General features: G+C 38.8%; 1 protein-coding gene across 1 annotated transcript in view; it reads left to right on the top strand.

Annotated features, from left to right (window-relative positions):
• The window catches only part of ZSWIM6 (zinc finger SWIM-type containing 6), a 117,090-nt gene that overhangs the window by 77,552 nt on the left and 26,124 nt on the right, over positions 1-13,414 (top strand). Inside the window, exons 5-7 of the mRNA XM_082497001.1 lie at positions 10,877-11,056; positions 12,635-12,811; positions 13,116-13,262. Of these exons, the coding sequence (XP_082353127.1) occupies positions 10,877-11,056; positions 12,635-12,811; positions 13,116-13,262 (504 nt within the window). The remainder of the gene's footprint in view (positions 1-10,876; positions 11,057-12,634; positions 12,812-13,115; positions 13,263-13,414) is intronic.

The following is a 13,414-nucleotide window of genomic DNA, read 5'->3' as shown; positions in this document are numbered from 1 at the left end:
TTGTTTTTTAAAGCCTTTAGATTAGGAGGAGGAATATAATAATTTTTCTCAGCAGATTCCATTGTTGTACATCAAAATATGGGTTGAGCTAAATGCTACTTACGGAACTCCAGAAGCGTAGTATTGGAAAGATCAAGGTTGCACGTCAAAGCTATAAGGCTCACTCATATACTTCTCATAGTAGAAGAATTTAGATGCAACTTCAGTGATGCACTGGTGAACAGTTCCAACTTGCCAGAATAGTATATGAACGTGCTTTCTAGAGTTTAAATCAGAGTTGGAATTCTTCATGTTGTTGCTGTTTAAATGATGTCTCAATAGGTAATTTCATGTGCTGATCTTTAGGTGTTTAACTCTTGGTGACCATAGTTGAAGACTTCAGTATATCAGAATGATTAATTATCTGAAGCTCCTTGATTTGCCTTTTTAATTAAATTGCGTTGGTAAAATGGGGGGATATGGAAATGCACTGCAAATATCTCGTGATGCCTGTTGAGCTGAGATCTCTGATTTGAAGAAAAGATCAGTTAACCCTCTTTATAGTCTAGAGGGGAAAAAATGGACCATGCAATCTTACTACAGCAGTAATTAATTAATATTCATCTATGAAAAATTAAGTAAAAGTTGCTTGTTCTCTACAAAGGTGAAAAGACCTCCTGTAAAAAAGAGGAAAATTTGACTACGTGCCTCAACTCAGGGATTGTGATGGCTGTGAGGCTCTGCTTTGGAATTAAATGTTGAGCACTGCCAGATGCCAGACATTGGGAAGAGGCTGAGTTTTGTCGGCAAATGGGATCTGCAAGTTAATTGGTGTTTTCTGCAGGCTTCTGGCTGTGAAATGAAATTGGAAGCCCTTTAGCCACATGGATAATACAGGACCTGAATACAAATGTCACATGTCACCATCAGGGCCCACTGTGAAACAATAGTGTTCCCACTCGAACACTGCGCCATTACAGATCATTTAAATATGGGGATTACATTTAAACTAAAAGCCCCATTTGCCTTTTACTGCAATTTAAATGTCCTCTTAGCAAAAGCTAAGTGACAAATTAAATGAAAAAAGTGCCCACATTTTTAAAGCTGTAATGCAAAACAACCTTTTATTGCTTCTCATGTGCCACGAATGAATCATTATACTTGTCAACCCTAAACCAAGCCATAATTGGAGCAGCTACTGTTATCAAAGTGGGGCTGCTCTTGTGACAGCTTAATAAAGCTGAAACTGTTAAATTAAATCCCAGATGCTTAATCTGATGAAAGCAGTCAAGTAGAAGAATCTAAGACAAGTATCTACTGCTTGGTGGAGTGATGGAGCCCAACAGCTTGTCAACACGTAGATTACAGGTTCAGATTTTTTTTGTGAACTACCATTTTCAGTATCTCTTGCTTGCCTTCGTGGTGAAGAAACTCCACATAATTTGCATGTTTCAAAACAAACATTTCTTGTAGATTTCCTCCATTTTGATATTTAAGAACTGTTTAAAGGGGAGGAGAGCTGGTTTTCTTAAGTCAATGAGTAGTTTCTTGTGGAACAAAAATATGGCTGTGTCGTTGGGAAGAGGGTATGTCCAAACAGCTCTTGCAAGGCAGAGCAGTGGATAAAATTGGCAAATGTGTTCTGGGTTTGCATCATGCTGATTGTGGTCTCTGTTTGTCCTCGTATTTTATGACATTGAGTACTTAAAAGCTATTCTGTAGTTCCAGCTGGGTAGTCTCCGCGTTTTAATGCATAAGCTTCTCCTGTCTACCTCAAGCACTTACTGGTATCTAAAGTTCTTAAGTGTAGGAACCTCTCGCGATATTGCCACAAGCCTCATTCATGGGATAAAGCTTTCCTGGGTAACATCCTTAGAATAGTTTCTGTTATGCGTACTAAATGGGTTGTTGTCATAAGGTAGTTCCTGAGCGGAATAACATGTCTTTGCCTTAGTAGTTCTAGTGGTCTTGGTAGTTTTTCACTAACACTTGCCCTGTTGTGGGCTGCTTTTTAAATCTTGGAATAGCCTGATGATCTACTTTTGAGTTCACATTTGCTGATATTTTGGCCACTTTCTGGATTATAGTGATACATTTTGGTGTTAACTAAAATATTATTTTACAAAATTATGTCATGTAGAGAAATAGTACAATATATTTCCTGAAGGATCATGCCTAAATTTTTATTAGCAACACTTTATTCCTAATCTAAAACTGTATTCTAAATTATGAGTTTAGGCAAGGAATCATTATAGATTAATTAAGAGAGATTTAATTAATGTTTTACCATGAGCAAACTAATGATTGAGTGTTAAGTAATGCTTTTTTTCATTTGGAAAACACTTTAAATTTTTCCGATATGTTTATATTCATTGCTAGAAAATAGCAAGTTAAATTCTTTTAACTTTAAATGAAGCTATTCTCCATCTATATTCCTATCTATCTCAGGCATTGCTTCCCTTTGCAATTAGAGAGACAAACTTGTATGAATGGGACATGCCAGCTGTGATTATCTCTGCTTGATACTTAAGTGGAGGGGAAAAAAAGGAGAAAAGCAGGTAGGGTTGTTGCCAGTGTGGCCCCAGAGAAATTCCTTCCTGATGCCAGGTTTGATGACTACTTCAGGGCTGCCATGAAAAAGAATCCCTAAAGTTAAGCATTCATTACAGTTTTTGTGCTCTAATACCATTTTTCTGGAGCTGCATACTTCATGCAATCCCTTTTTAGGATCAGCTATGCAATAGAAACATTCACTTTTCCCCATATTTTATGGTATTTAAAAAATGGTATATCAAGGCTCTAAGTTTCAAATTTAAATGCCAAGCTTATGTCCATATTTTCATGATTTCCTTCAGTATCTCCAGTTCTAATTGCATCATGTTCTGCCTTAAAGCTAAGGAGAATACCAGTGCCCTGCCCCTGTAGAAAATAAAGTTAACTTCAAATTTCTAAGTTTAGATGAATCAGTTGCACATAGTACATTTCTGATGTTGAAGTGAAAGCTGTAGGAAGAACTGTGTTTCAAAGGGGGTGGGATGGACCAGGATTTGAACCATTTCCCTTGGTCTTTCAACATGGGACTTCTAGGTAGAGTGATATCTTAGACATACTTGTGTCTTCAACTGTATCATATCCAGTAGGCTGTCTGCTTAATTGATAATCCTTCTCTTACTTTCATTTTGTTTAGCCTTAGCTGACATGATGTGCTTGCCATACAGTTATAAAACACACGTGCCTTCAGTTCATGCACTTCAGGTTACATCTGCTCTTTCACAGAACAAGCTGTTGATACATGTCAGTGTATTAGAATGATTTGTGCTGTCGGAGGCACAAAAATTAACAGTACTTCTGAGTTAGCATTACAAGACAGTTTTGCTGCTCTGCAGCCTGAGTTATGGATGACGACTTTAAGAAATTGCTGTCATGGGCCTAGAGTGTCTTGGTTGTTGTTATCACCTCCACTTCCCTGGTGAATGAAGCCAGGCTGCAGTTCTGCAATGATGGATTCTGTCCATCTTCTCTGAGGACAATTTCCTTCCTCCTGCATTATTGGCATGTGCCATAATGGTATTTGAAATGAGGGTGTATGAGACCAGAGTATGACAGTAAGTGGGAGCTATTTTCAAAGAGGGTATTCTTTCCTGTGGCATTTATCAGATTTGAAGAATAATGGTGAACGTAATTAACTTTAGTCTACAAGCATAGCTTGAGAGGCCTATTTTTAATGCCATACAGAAAGTTTGGGTTTCCATGTAGTTCATTTGGATGGAAAGTACTTTTACAGCAGGAGCCTAATTTCTTGAAGTACCCACATTAAAACAGTTTTTGAAGTTTTTATTTCTAAGCTGTTGAATCAATTTACTTCTAAATGTCCTAAAAAATTATTCTGTATTGGAGCTGGTACAAAACTTGTTGCAGCCCTAACTGTGGAATTGTTATTGCCAAGATTAAGGGCAGAGTTTTACAATGAGCCCAAGCTGGTACTTAACATTATTTTTTTCCTTCCTTTCATCCTTTGTTTTTAATACTTCAGTACTTCAGTAACATTAAGCTGCAGTTTACTAGAAGTGGCATTGGAAAATTAAATACCAGAGCTAGAGAGAAGTAATAGATTTATGGAGATGAATTACTGAATCTTCACTAATTTCTCTGAGCTTAACTGTCATCCAGCAGTCTAGCCTTGTGATATTTTCCAGTTTTCTATCTTGAATGGATACTGGAAAAATAACTGAAAAAAATTGGAAAAGCAATTGAATGCGAGAGGTGCAAGAATCTCAGTCTGCTTGGGTCTGTCAAAGCAAGACAAAGGAAATCCTTCATAATATAGGATACCTATGTAGAGTAGAAAATGTTTAGGGAAGAGACTTCTGCCAAGCAGATAAAAAGTAGCTGAAAATTGTAATTGGAGATGGACAAATTTAACTAGAAAACTAGAAATAAGCTTAGAGTTTTGAGTTTTGGTAGCCAGGCAGTAGATCAGCTAATGAGGCGTTGTGCTAGATTCTTGTATTAGAAATCTTAATTGAAGTATGCTGTTTTTGTAAAAACTCAACAATCACTTTTGGACTGTAAGATGAAAGTAACTCAGGAAATTTTAGAGCAGGAAGGAATTCAGACTAGACAATCAGAGTGGGGTGTTCTGGCCCATTACAGTTTACATTCTGTGAGCATAGTTGTGACAATCATACTTTTTTCTGAACTTCCTACTATGCAAAGGAGTGTTTGCACTTGCTCCACTTTTTAAAAAGAGGTATTTTCACCCCTTTATTTTATAAATATCTGGTTTTGTTTGATGAAATTATCAAACTTTCCAGTTTTGCATCTTCCTAAAAAAATTGACTGTGAGAGGAATTAATTCATTTCAATTATAAATTTAAATAGAGCTAGGTTAGGGTATTTATAGTTAGTAGTCATGTTAACTTTTCTTCTGAAAAATTGTCAAAGTATCTGAAAATAGACTGACTGCTGAGAATGTATTACCAGTTAAAATATTTGAAAAAATATCTGACCTCTGTCTTGGTCAGGAGTGCACTTTGTGTTCACCACCTACCTGTAAATATTGGCAACTGCTTAAAATTGTGAAGAATCATATTAAGAATACTCATAAAGGAGTATTTTTGTACTGTTTGTGCTAGTATTAGCGATGCTTGTACCTTCAATTGTTTGTGAGCAAATGAATGAATAGTTTGTGAATATTAGGGAAGTTAATCGGTGAGATTAATTTGCAGGTGCTTTATATGTTCCTTTAGCTTTGTAGACTGGTTAGGTTATAGGGTATTAAAAGTGCAAAGAGGGGCATCTAATGGACATGTGACAGATCCTGAGTGCTTTCTTAGGGAGATTGTAGTCCTAGGCTATGACACTGTAAACTGCACCTTTCAAGCATTTTTCTGTTCTTACATGAAACTCTTTAGTCAAATGGCAGAGTGTCTGCGAAGATGCAGAAGTCTTCAAAACAAACTCAAAAACGCATAGCCCAGAACAACAGGCTTGTGCAAAATGACGGAAGTGCTTGGTTAGTTCCTTTTTCCATTGTGCTAGAAGTTGAAAACATAGGAAGATGAGAGCAGGAGTTTTTCATTACTTAACACAGAGAGATCAGAGCATGTAGTTGGTAGCTTAGAATAGAATCTCAATATGTAAATACAGCTTTCCTTTCAGCCAAATAAATGCATACCTTTAAAACTTGGAGCAGCAGTATGCAGCAAGAGATAAAGGGAAACATAAGGAATTAGGCATTTTTATTTTTTTGTCCCTGGGTTACAGCTCCACTCCCTCTAATGCATGTTCGGAGTTTAGTGTGCAGAAGGGCAATGATCCCCTTTTACCATCAGTGCTGCAGGTAATCTATTGCATTAATCAGCCAGCTAGTGTGAAATGCATGGGGAGTGATTATACTATCATACACAATACAATCAGCATGAAGCACTTGTCAAGACCAATACATCAAAGTTTAATTCAGTAATAGAATGAATTAGAGCAAAATGAAACATTCTGTTCTCCAAGAAACACAGCACCCATAGAAAGCCTTTTTTTTCTGAAGGCTGCACAGAGAAACCAGAATGCATTAAGGAATTGTTTTTATGAATAAAATTGCAACTTGGATCCAACTGAACACTGAGAGTACATTTCCTTGGGGTTCTTACCAAGGAGAAAACAGCACTGAAATGCTTTGCCTATCTTCACTATTCCATAAAAGCAACTGTTTAGTTGGAGCATTCTTCAGTGGGACTTCTGATTGTGCTTTGTTCTAACGGAGATCTCTCCATGCCTGGAGGAGGAAGGTGGCTTTGCCAGTCATTCTGAAGGCACTTGTCCTTTCGTTGAGAAGTGATAAATACTATACACAACCTTCTTTGAGGTTTCCAAGTGGCTGTCCCAATGTATATGTGTTTAAAATCCAGATGTAAACCACTTTAAAATCCTTTGCTGACACTTCCATTTTAAAGGGGTCATAGGTTCTGTCTCCTAGTATTGTTTCTATTTTTGCACTTCCAATGCTGGAAAATTATGCTTTTGTAATAGAATTGATTAGGCTCAAATAGGTCACAGTGGCAAGCATGCAACAAGGGATTTGTCTGTTGCACAAAGGGAATGATCTTCATTACCTGGCTCTGTTTTCTTTGAAATGTTCAAATGCTATTCACGTGGTAGCTTATGGGTGTTTATTTTTTAAGAAAGAGATGTGCATTAATGGGGAGGGCAAAGAAATGTCACAGTGGATGTGCATCTGTTTCTTGCATATTTTAAGATCAATCCATTCATTTGCAAAATTAAGTATACTAAATGTAAAATTCCAAAGCAAAGGCAAAGTCTCAGCCATTGATTATGCAGGTATTGTAAATGCGAACCCAAGGTTAGCTACACAGCAGCCCTGACAAGGTAGGACAGTATTTCTAGGAAAAGCAGATTTCTCGGGAAGACTGTAATCAAACAGTCAAACAGAATTGTGTGCTGGATCTTCAGTCATGGTCAGTGTCCTAGGACCCCACTAAAAGTGTTTCTATCACCACCTTCCCATTTACTGGAGCAAGAGTAAAATATAATGGGATTTATGAAAACTGAGTGATGCTTAATCTCTTTGGGAGAGTCTGTATACATTCCTTGCACTTCCTGTGGCTTTATGAATACATGCATATGCAGGATGTGAAACTGTCACATCTACTTTTAGAATGACTGAATATTGCTTAATATTTTTCAATTTGCATATTTAAATCCTAATCAGTGTAAAGGCATGCTGTCCCTTTCTCCCCCATTAATTCAAAGGTATGGATGTCTACTGAGAAACACAAAAGTACTGATGTTCCCCTGTATGTACAAGGAAGGCATGCATTGTGTAAAGCAGTAATGTAACTTTTTTTTGTGGTGTGCATCACACTAAAGATGAATGACAGCTCTGCATTTTCAAAAGGAGGGCTGTCTGAACCAGAAGTCTGTCTTGGCAAAGCTGGCTTTTTCCAGGTCAAGAGGATTAGTGTTGAACCAAAATAGGCAATTCATCACTGCAATATGACTTCCAATATTCATTCCCTTGTGAAATTAGTATGAAATTACAGTCACAGCATGTCTTATTCTCCAATTGTCTTCTGGGGAAAATTTTTTTTATATTGTGATCATTTTGCCACTGTGGTGTGAGGAGTTTTGTACTGGAAAGACATAGGTCATGGTCAAGGGATCCAAATCAGAATGTAACTTTTGGTTTAGTAGCATGTAGTTCTGGGAGAAAGATGTGTCAGCCTCCTGATAACCAGTGTGAAAAGATACCTGGTGCCTGGGGAAAGGGAGACAGGAGGAAGAGAGTGAGCTATGTTAGAGAGAAAAAACAGAGTATGTAAACACAAACACATTCTCTGGTTTTGGGTTTGGTTTTTGTGTTGTTTGGTTTTATTAGACTTTTATTCATATTGCAGTTGGTATGGGTGACATCGTTAAACTTGAGAATGTCAGGAACGTATTTTTGGAAACTCCTTTTGAGTATAGACTGTTGCCAACAGCAGTTTCCAGGCTGGAGTCACTGGAAATGGATTCAGATAAGTTCCCCACAAATTACCACTAGCTACCCTTCATTTTTCTGTAAGCCTTGTCTGTAGTAAGGAGTAAGCGCGATGAGCAGTTTCCCTGTATGAGAGCCATTAGGTAGAAGATAGAGAATTGCTTGCTTGAGGCCAGTGTAAACCTTCAGGTTGGTGGTGACATTTAAGGGCTAGCTTAGGGGGGCTTCCACTGAGCAGCATCAGAGTGAAATAAGAATATCCTCCAGGGTCTTTCCAGTTGGCACATGGTAAAGATCTGGGCACATGTGAATACTTTCCTCAGACTTCTCAGTGCTAGGAGCAGGACAGGAACCAGTGAATTGAAAGAGCCCAAAATGGAGCAGATGTCAGGGGAGGGGGAAGGCACTTAGGAAGCAGGAGGAGAAAGAAATATGAATACAGGCAAGTGCACACATGCTGGCGGAGGGAGGGGGGCAGGGGGGAAAGCCAGGGCAGGGGAGGGATCACACACAAAAAACCCCCGACCAATAAACCTAGAAACCCAAATAGGCTGAAGAGTGTGGGGTCATTGGCATTATGCATCCTTCTCCCAGATGGTAGCCTTTGTAGCACTACAGGAGCTGAGCCTGAGGCTCTTTCTGTTCCCTTCTCTTCTTATGGGGAAATTTTGTCTCACACTCCTCTTCCTGCAGGGATTGGGCAGCCATGAAAGCTGGGTGAGATCTCAGATGTACGTGCAGCTCGCCCTGAAGTCACTGGGTGCAGTTGGGCTCTATTCAAATTTTAAGTGGTTTGTGTGAGGTTTATTAGAAATATTCTTGTCCTTGTGCTTCATTTGCATAAAAATAGCCTGAGTTTCTGAGACAATTGCTGCTAACAATGAAGTTATGCTTGGCATAGTTTCCCTCTTTAGACCAAAGAAGTTTTTAAAGGATTTTGGAACTTTGGGGTATCTCTTCCCTCTCCTGCCTCTTAGATGTACCAAACTCATAGTGGAGCTTCTGAAGAAGGCGAGTGAATTCCTTTGCCTCTAGTGGTGTTTCTGAGATGTGGAAAAAGAAAAGGCCACTCATTTTTCTAGGGACATGGCATAATCAGTAATGTGTGTTCCGCCTTACTGGATGGTTGAAATACTTACCAAATGCAGTTAAAGTATTCCACTTTGCTTTTACTTCAGTCTGAAAATGCTGGGAATCTGGTTACAAAGTATTAGGATGGGTTTTTTTTTGTTAGATGCTGAGAGGTACAATGTCTCCTTAGTGCCCTCAATTGATACGTTATTTTTAATATAAGTAAGCAAGCCTGAGTTAACTGTTGTCCAGGGCTTTCCCAGTGTGCCCTATCTTTTGTTTTGTTTTGCGGATTGCAAGAAACGTAGTTGTTCTGTCTTGGGCAGTGCATTGATGCTTAATAATAAGAACCGTTTGTAATTTGACTCTGGAGATTGAAGCATGTTAATGAGTGTGTCTAAAGAAAGTCATATGTTTTGATTTTAAAAGAAGTTTTTAAAAATAGTATTGGCTTTATGCACTCCAATGGCAAGTTTCAGACACTTAAAAATACAAAACAAAAACCCTAAACACTTGCTGTACTGTATTTAACCACTGTGCAGTAATAATCTGTAGTAGTGTAGTGTCTCTTTGGTGTTCTGCACTGTAGCATATCATATTTTGCCGTGGTTTTTGGATTTCTCCGATATTACTTCCCCATTCCATGTTGGTCTGAATAGCTGGGGACTTGCAACCTTAAGGATCAAGCTGTGTTTCCACTGAGTCCTGTGTGGTGTCATACCAACATACAAGTTACTTTAGGAATGAATGTAATGTGATGGCCTGTGCTCTGGGTATCCATTTTGCATTCTTAGTTAGCAAAAGAATACTTGAATGTGAGAATTTTATTGTCCTAGGAGAACCAGCTGCATTTTTATTCTTTTTTTTTTTTTTTTCCAGCCTGTCATGAAGATTGCATAGTTTAAGCATATTCTCTAAATCTCCTGTAGTCTATAAGGCACGTTCTTAATGAGCAAATGTGCTGTTGCTAAACAGCACTTTTGGCCATCTTCATGCTTCTGTCGAAGTTCACAGACATGAAGAGATAGCTGGTTTAGAGAAAAATCTTTCCATTTGAAAATTATTGCTAGAGACCCTGATGCATTTATGCCTGCCCTGCTATATAGTCTCAGGGAGCAGGTTCCAAAGTGATGATACATGTGAAATGTCAGCTCACATTAGTTTTTCCTCCAAGCTCTGTAAACAGAAAATGTAAAACAATTTTTCTAGTGTAACCGAATTGCTGAAGTAATTGCAGTAAAAATATTAGTCCTATTAGACTGCACAAAACCAGTTGTTCACTGGATTTCTGAGACCCAGATGTATTTGGGAATGAGTTATATGATCAGCAGTACTTCTGCTGGGTTCTGAGTTTGGAAATATATGTTTATAAAATATGTCTTACTAATGCACTTCTTTGGTTCCTGTAATATGAAGCTGGACGGTACATAGTTCTTGTTTGTAGAAAACATTTGCTTCTGGTACAAAAATTAGAAGAAAAACTTGGTTAACTTTCTGCTGTAACTTTATGTGAATTCTTGTTTGCTTTTGACTGATATTCCTGTCTGATGAGCCATACATTGTGAAGTCTGGGTTTTCTAATACAAAAGACCTCTTAATGCCTTTTAATTAAGAAGGTTGGCTTGGTACTGTCTTTCAGCTGCTTCAGATGGGCCATGCCAGCTCCGAGATCCTGCATCAGGAATTCAGTCTGCCTGGTGTTAGGCGTAGCTGGGAAGCAAGCAGTGTAGCCTTTGAGGGGAGAAAAAGTATTACAGTATAGAAGTTTGCAATTAGTCATTGGCTGCCGCATTTTTAATAGAAAACATAATTTAGCAATTTTTTTAAAATCAGGTGCTCTGTGGATGTGTATAGTCTTAAATCCCCACTGCAAGTTGGAGCAGAAGGCCAGTTGGCTAAAACAGCTGAAAAAATGGAACAGTGTGGATGTTTGTCCCTGGGAAGATGGAAACCATGGAAACGAGCTGCCCAATTTAACCAATGCTTTGCCTCAGGGTGCAAATGCTAACCAAGGTGAGCCTAAACATATGCACTGACTGCAACATATAATATAACCTCTATCTTATATACCCTAGCCTTGCAGAATTCAGCACTCTTTCCTGGGACAAGTAAATTTCTTGTTTGAGGATTGACCAGCCAAAATTATTTTCACTAATACTATCCTTGCAGAAAGGATAAATAGGTGGGGTTTTGTGCTGGGGCTGCAATGTTTTCAAAGCAAGTAATTGTGTTTAGTTAGGTCTTCTAACTTTTCACTTGGTGCTTCTAAATACGTGTTGCATGAAAATCAGATGTCCTTGAAGTATGTCATGTAAAACCCTGTTGTTTCTTTGCTTGACTATAATCTTGTATTCCTTCTGGTGTTGGGGTTTTTATTTTGTTTGCAGTTACAAAGCCTTTGATACCTATTTAAAGAGAGATCTGTTGCAACTGCATTAAACTTGTGTGTGAGAAACTAAAGCAGCTGTCGGTGGGATGTGCTCTCTATGTGCAGTCTGCATTGCCAGGTGTGTGGGGTGCAGTGACAACACTGCCATCTTGGAGAAGGTGTCTATTCTTACTCAATATCATGCTTTCTAATCTAAAAATGCGGTTATCAAATCTGACAAAAGCCTTGTCCAGTCCTTTTCAAGCAAAGATGGCTACTTTGCTAATAACTGGGGAAGATGCAGGATATGTACCTGGGAAAAAACCCTCATAATCCTGAAACCCTTCAGTATTTTGATATGTATTTCATATAATTATAATAACGTTAAAATTAAATGCTTGGGAGATGGCAGATTTGGACTTAGAAGGGTTTTTCCTTGTTTCTTTTTCTTCGAAGATTACCTCTGAAGGAAGTAGACTTGATTCATTTTTTTAAATCTCACAGTTAGCCAGGGGCAGAAGTTTATTCAGCATATAACTCCCTGCAGAGGTGTTTTGCTTTCTGTATCTCATCATGTTCAGCCCACCCGTGAGCAGGCTAGTGGTAAACCTGACATGGCATCTCAACATTCATAGTCATAGTGCCATGTCGACAGAGCAATTTTGCCATAGGAGGTTGTCCAATAAGCATTATGTCAGTCCCGAGGCCTCAGTACCTCATTTTCATTACAGTATGTTTATATGTTCATGCAAGTGCTCAAAGTTAATGTCACTTCTCAAAGAGAACAACAAAAAAATCATGTGATGTTTATCTGTCCCTCATTCTGGCAGCTCTGGGTCTGAGGAGGAGAGAAGCTGGGGATGTTTGGGTAGCTGTGTGCCATACACTTTCTAGTTTGTTTTTAGGGGAATTCTGTATGTGCTGTTGAATGTCCTTCATCTCTAGCTGTTCCCTCTGCAAAGTCCTGTTTAGTGTCAGCCGTGCTGGTTTGTAGATATCTCTCTCTGAATGCAAAGTGAATGGCGCATATTTCATCTGAGCTGTTGGGTAATAATAGGATGTGAAATGTCATCTGCGGGCTGCTTGGTGTAGAGGGGGGACAAGGTAGGCTGCTGTTGGTTGGGAGTTGGTGAATAGGCGGAAGACAAAAATACTGTGAATGACTGATTCACATATGAATGAGTAAAAGCTGATGCAGCTTTCTGAACTTGTGAAAATGACAGATTCATCGAACAGGCCACATCGGACGGTGTTCACTCGAGCCATTGAGGCGTGCGATCTGCACTGGCAGGACAGCCACTTACAGCACATTATCAGCAGTGACCTATACACCAACTACTGTTACCATGACGACACTGAAAACTCGCTCTTTGACTCTCACGGGTGGCCCCTCTGGCATGGTAAGTGGCTAAACCGGAAAGACGTTTCTATGACTTGCTGCTTTGTTCATTTTCTATGGCATTATTTTTGGGGGGATGGTGGGGAGGTGAATGAAAAGCCTGGCAAAAAGAACAGAGGCTCCCTTGAAATGCTGGCTCAGAAGATTGTCGTTTAAGTCTGTCTTGCATAGTTTTAAAAACAAAACAAAACAAAAAATAAAAACAAAAACCAACCAAACAAAAAAGCTCTTTTGAGTAACCTAGCAAAACAGGCCATTGCAGACATGGAAGCATTGCTATTCCTCAATTATTTTTTCCATTTTAGAACATGTTCCTACAGCCTGTGCGAGGGTGGATGCATTACGATCTCATGGATACCCACGAGAAGCACTGAGGCTAGCAATAGCTATTGTTAATACACTAAGAAGGCAGCAGCAGAAACAGCTGGAAATGTTCCGGGCTCAGAAGAAAGGTAAATGTGGGGAAGAGAGAAGGGCAAAGGACATGCCGAGGTGACAATAACACTGGACTGGAATTTTGCATGAGAAAACTGTTTTTGAAACTAAAGTGAAAGAGGTGACTTTACCACTATGATCGTTTAGACCAAAGAATTAATGTCACATT

This window comes from Vanellus vanellus (genome assembly GCF_965231255.1).
Source record: "Vanellus vanellus genome assembly, chromosome: Z".
Lineage (NCBI taxonomy): Eukaryota > Metazoa > Chordata > Aves > Charadriiformes > Charadriidae > Vanellus > Vanellus vanellus.
The sequence above is the reverse complement of the archived record's forward strand: the minus strand, read 5'-3'. Positions and strand labels throughout refer to the sequence as shown.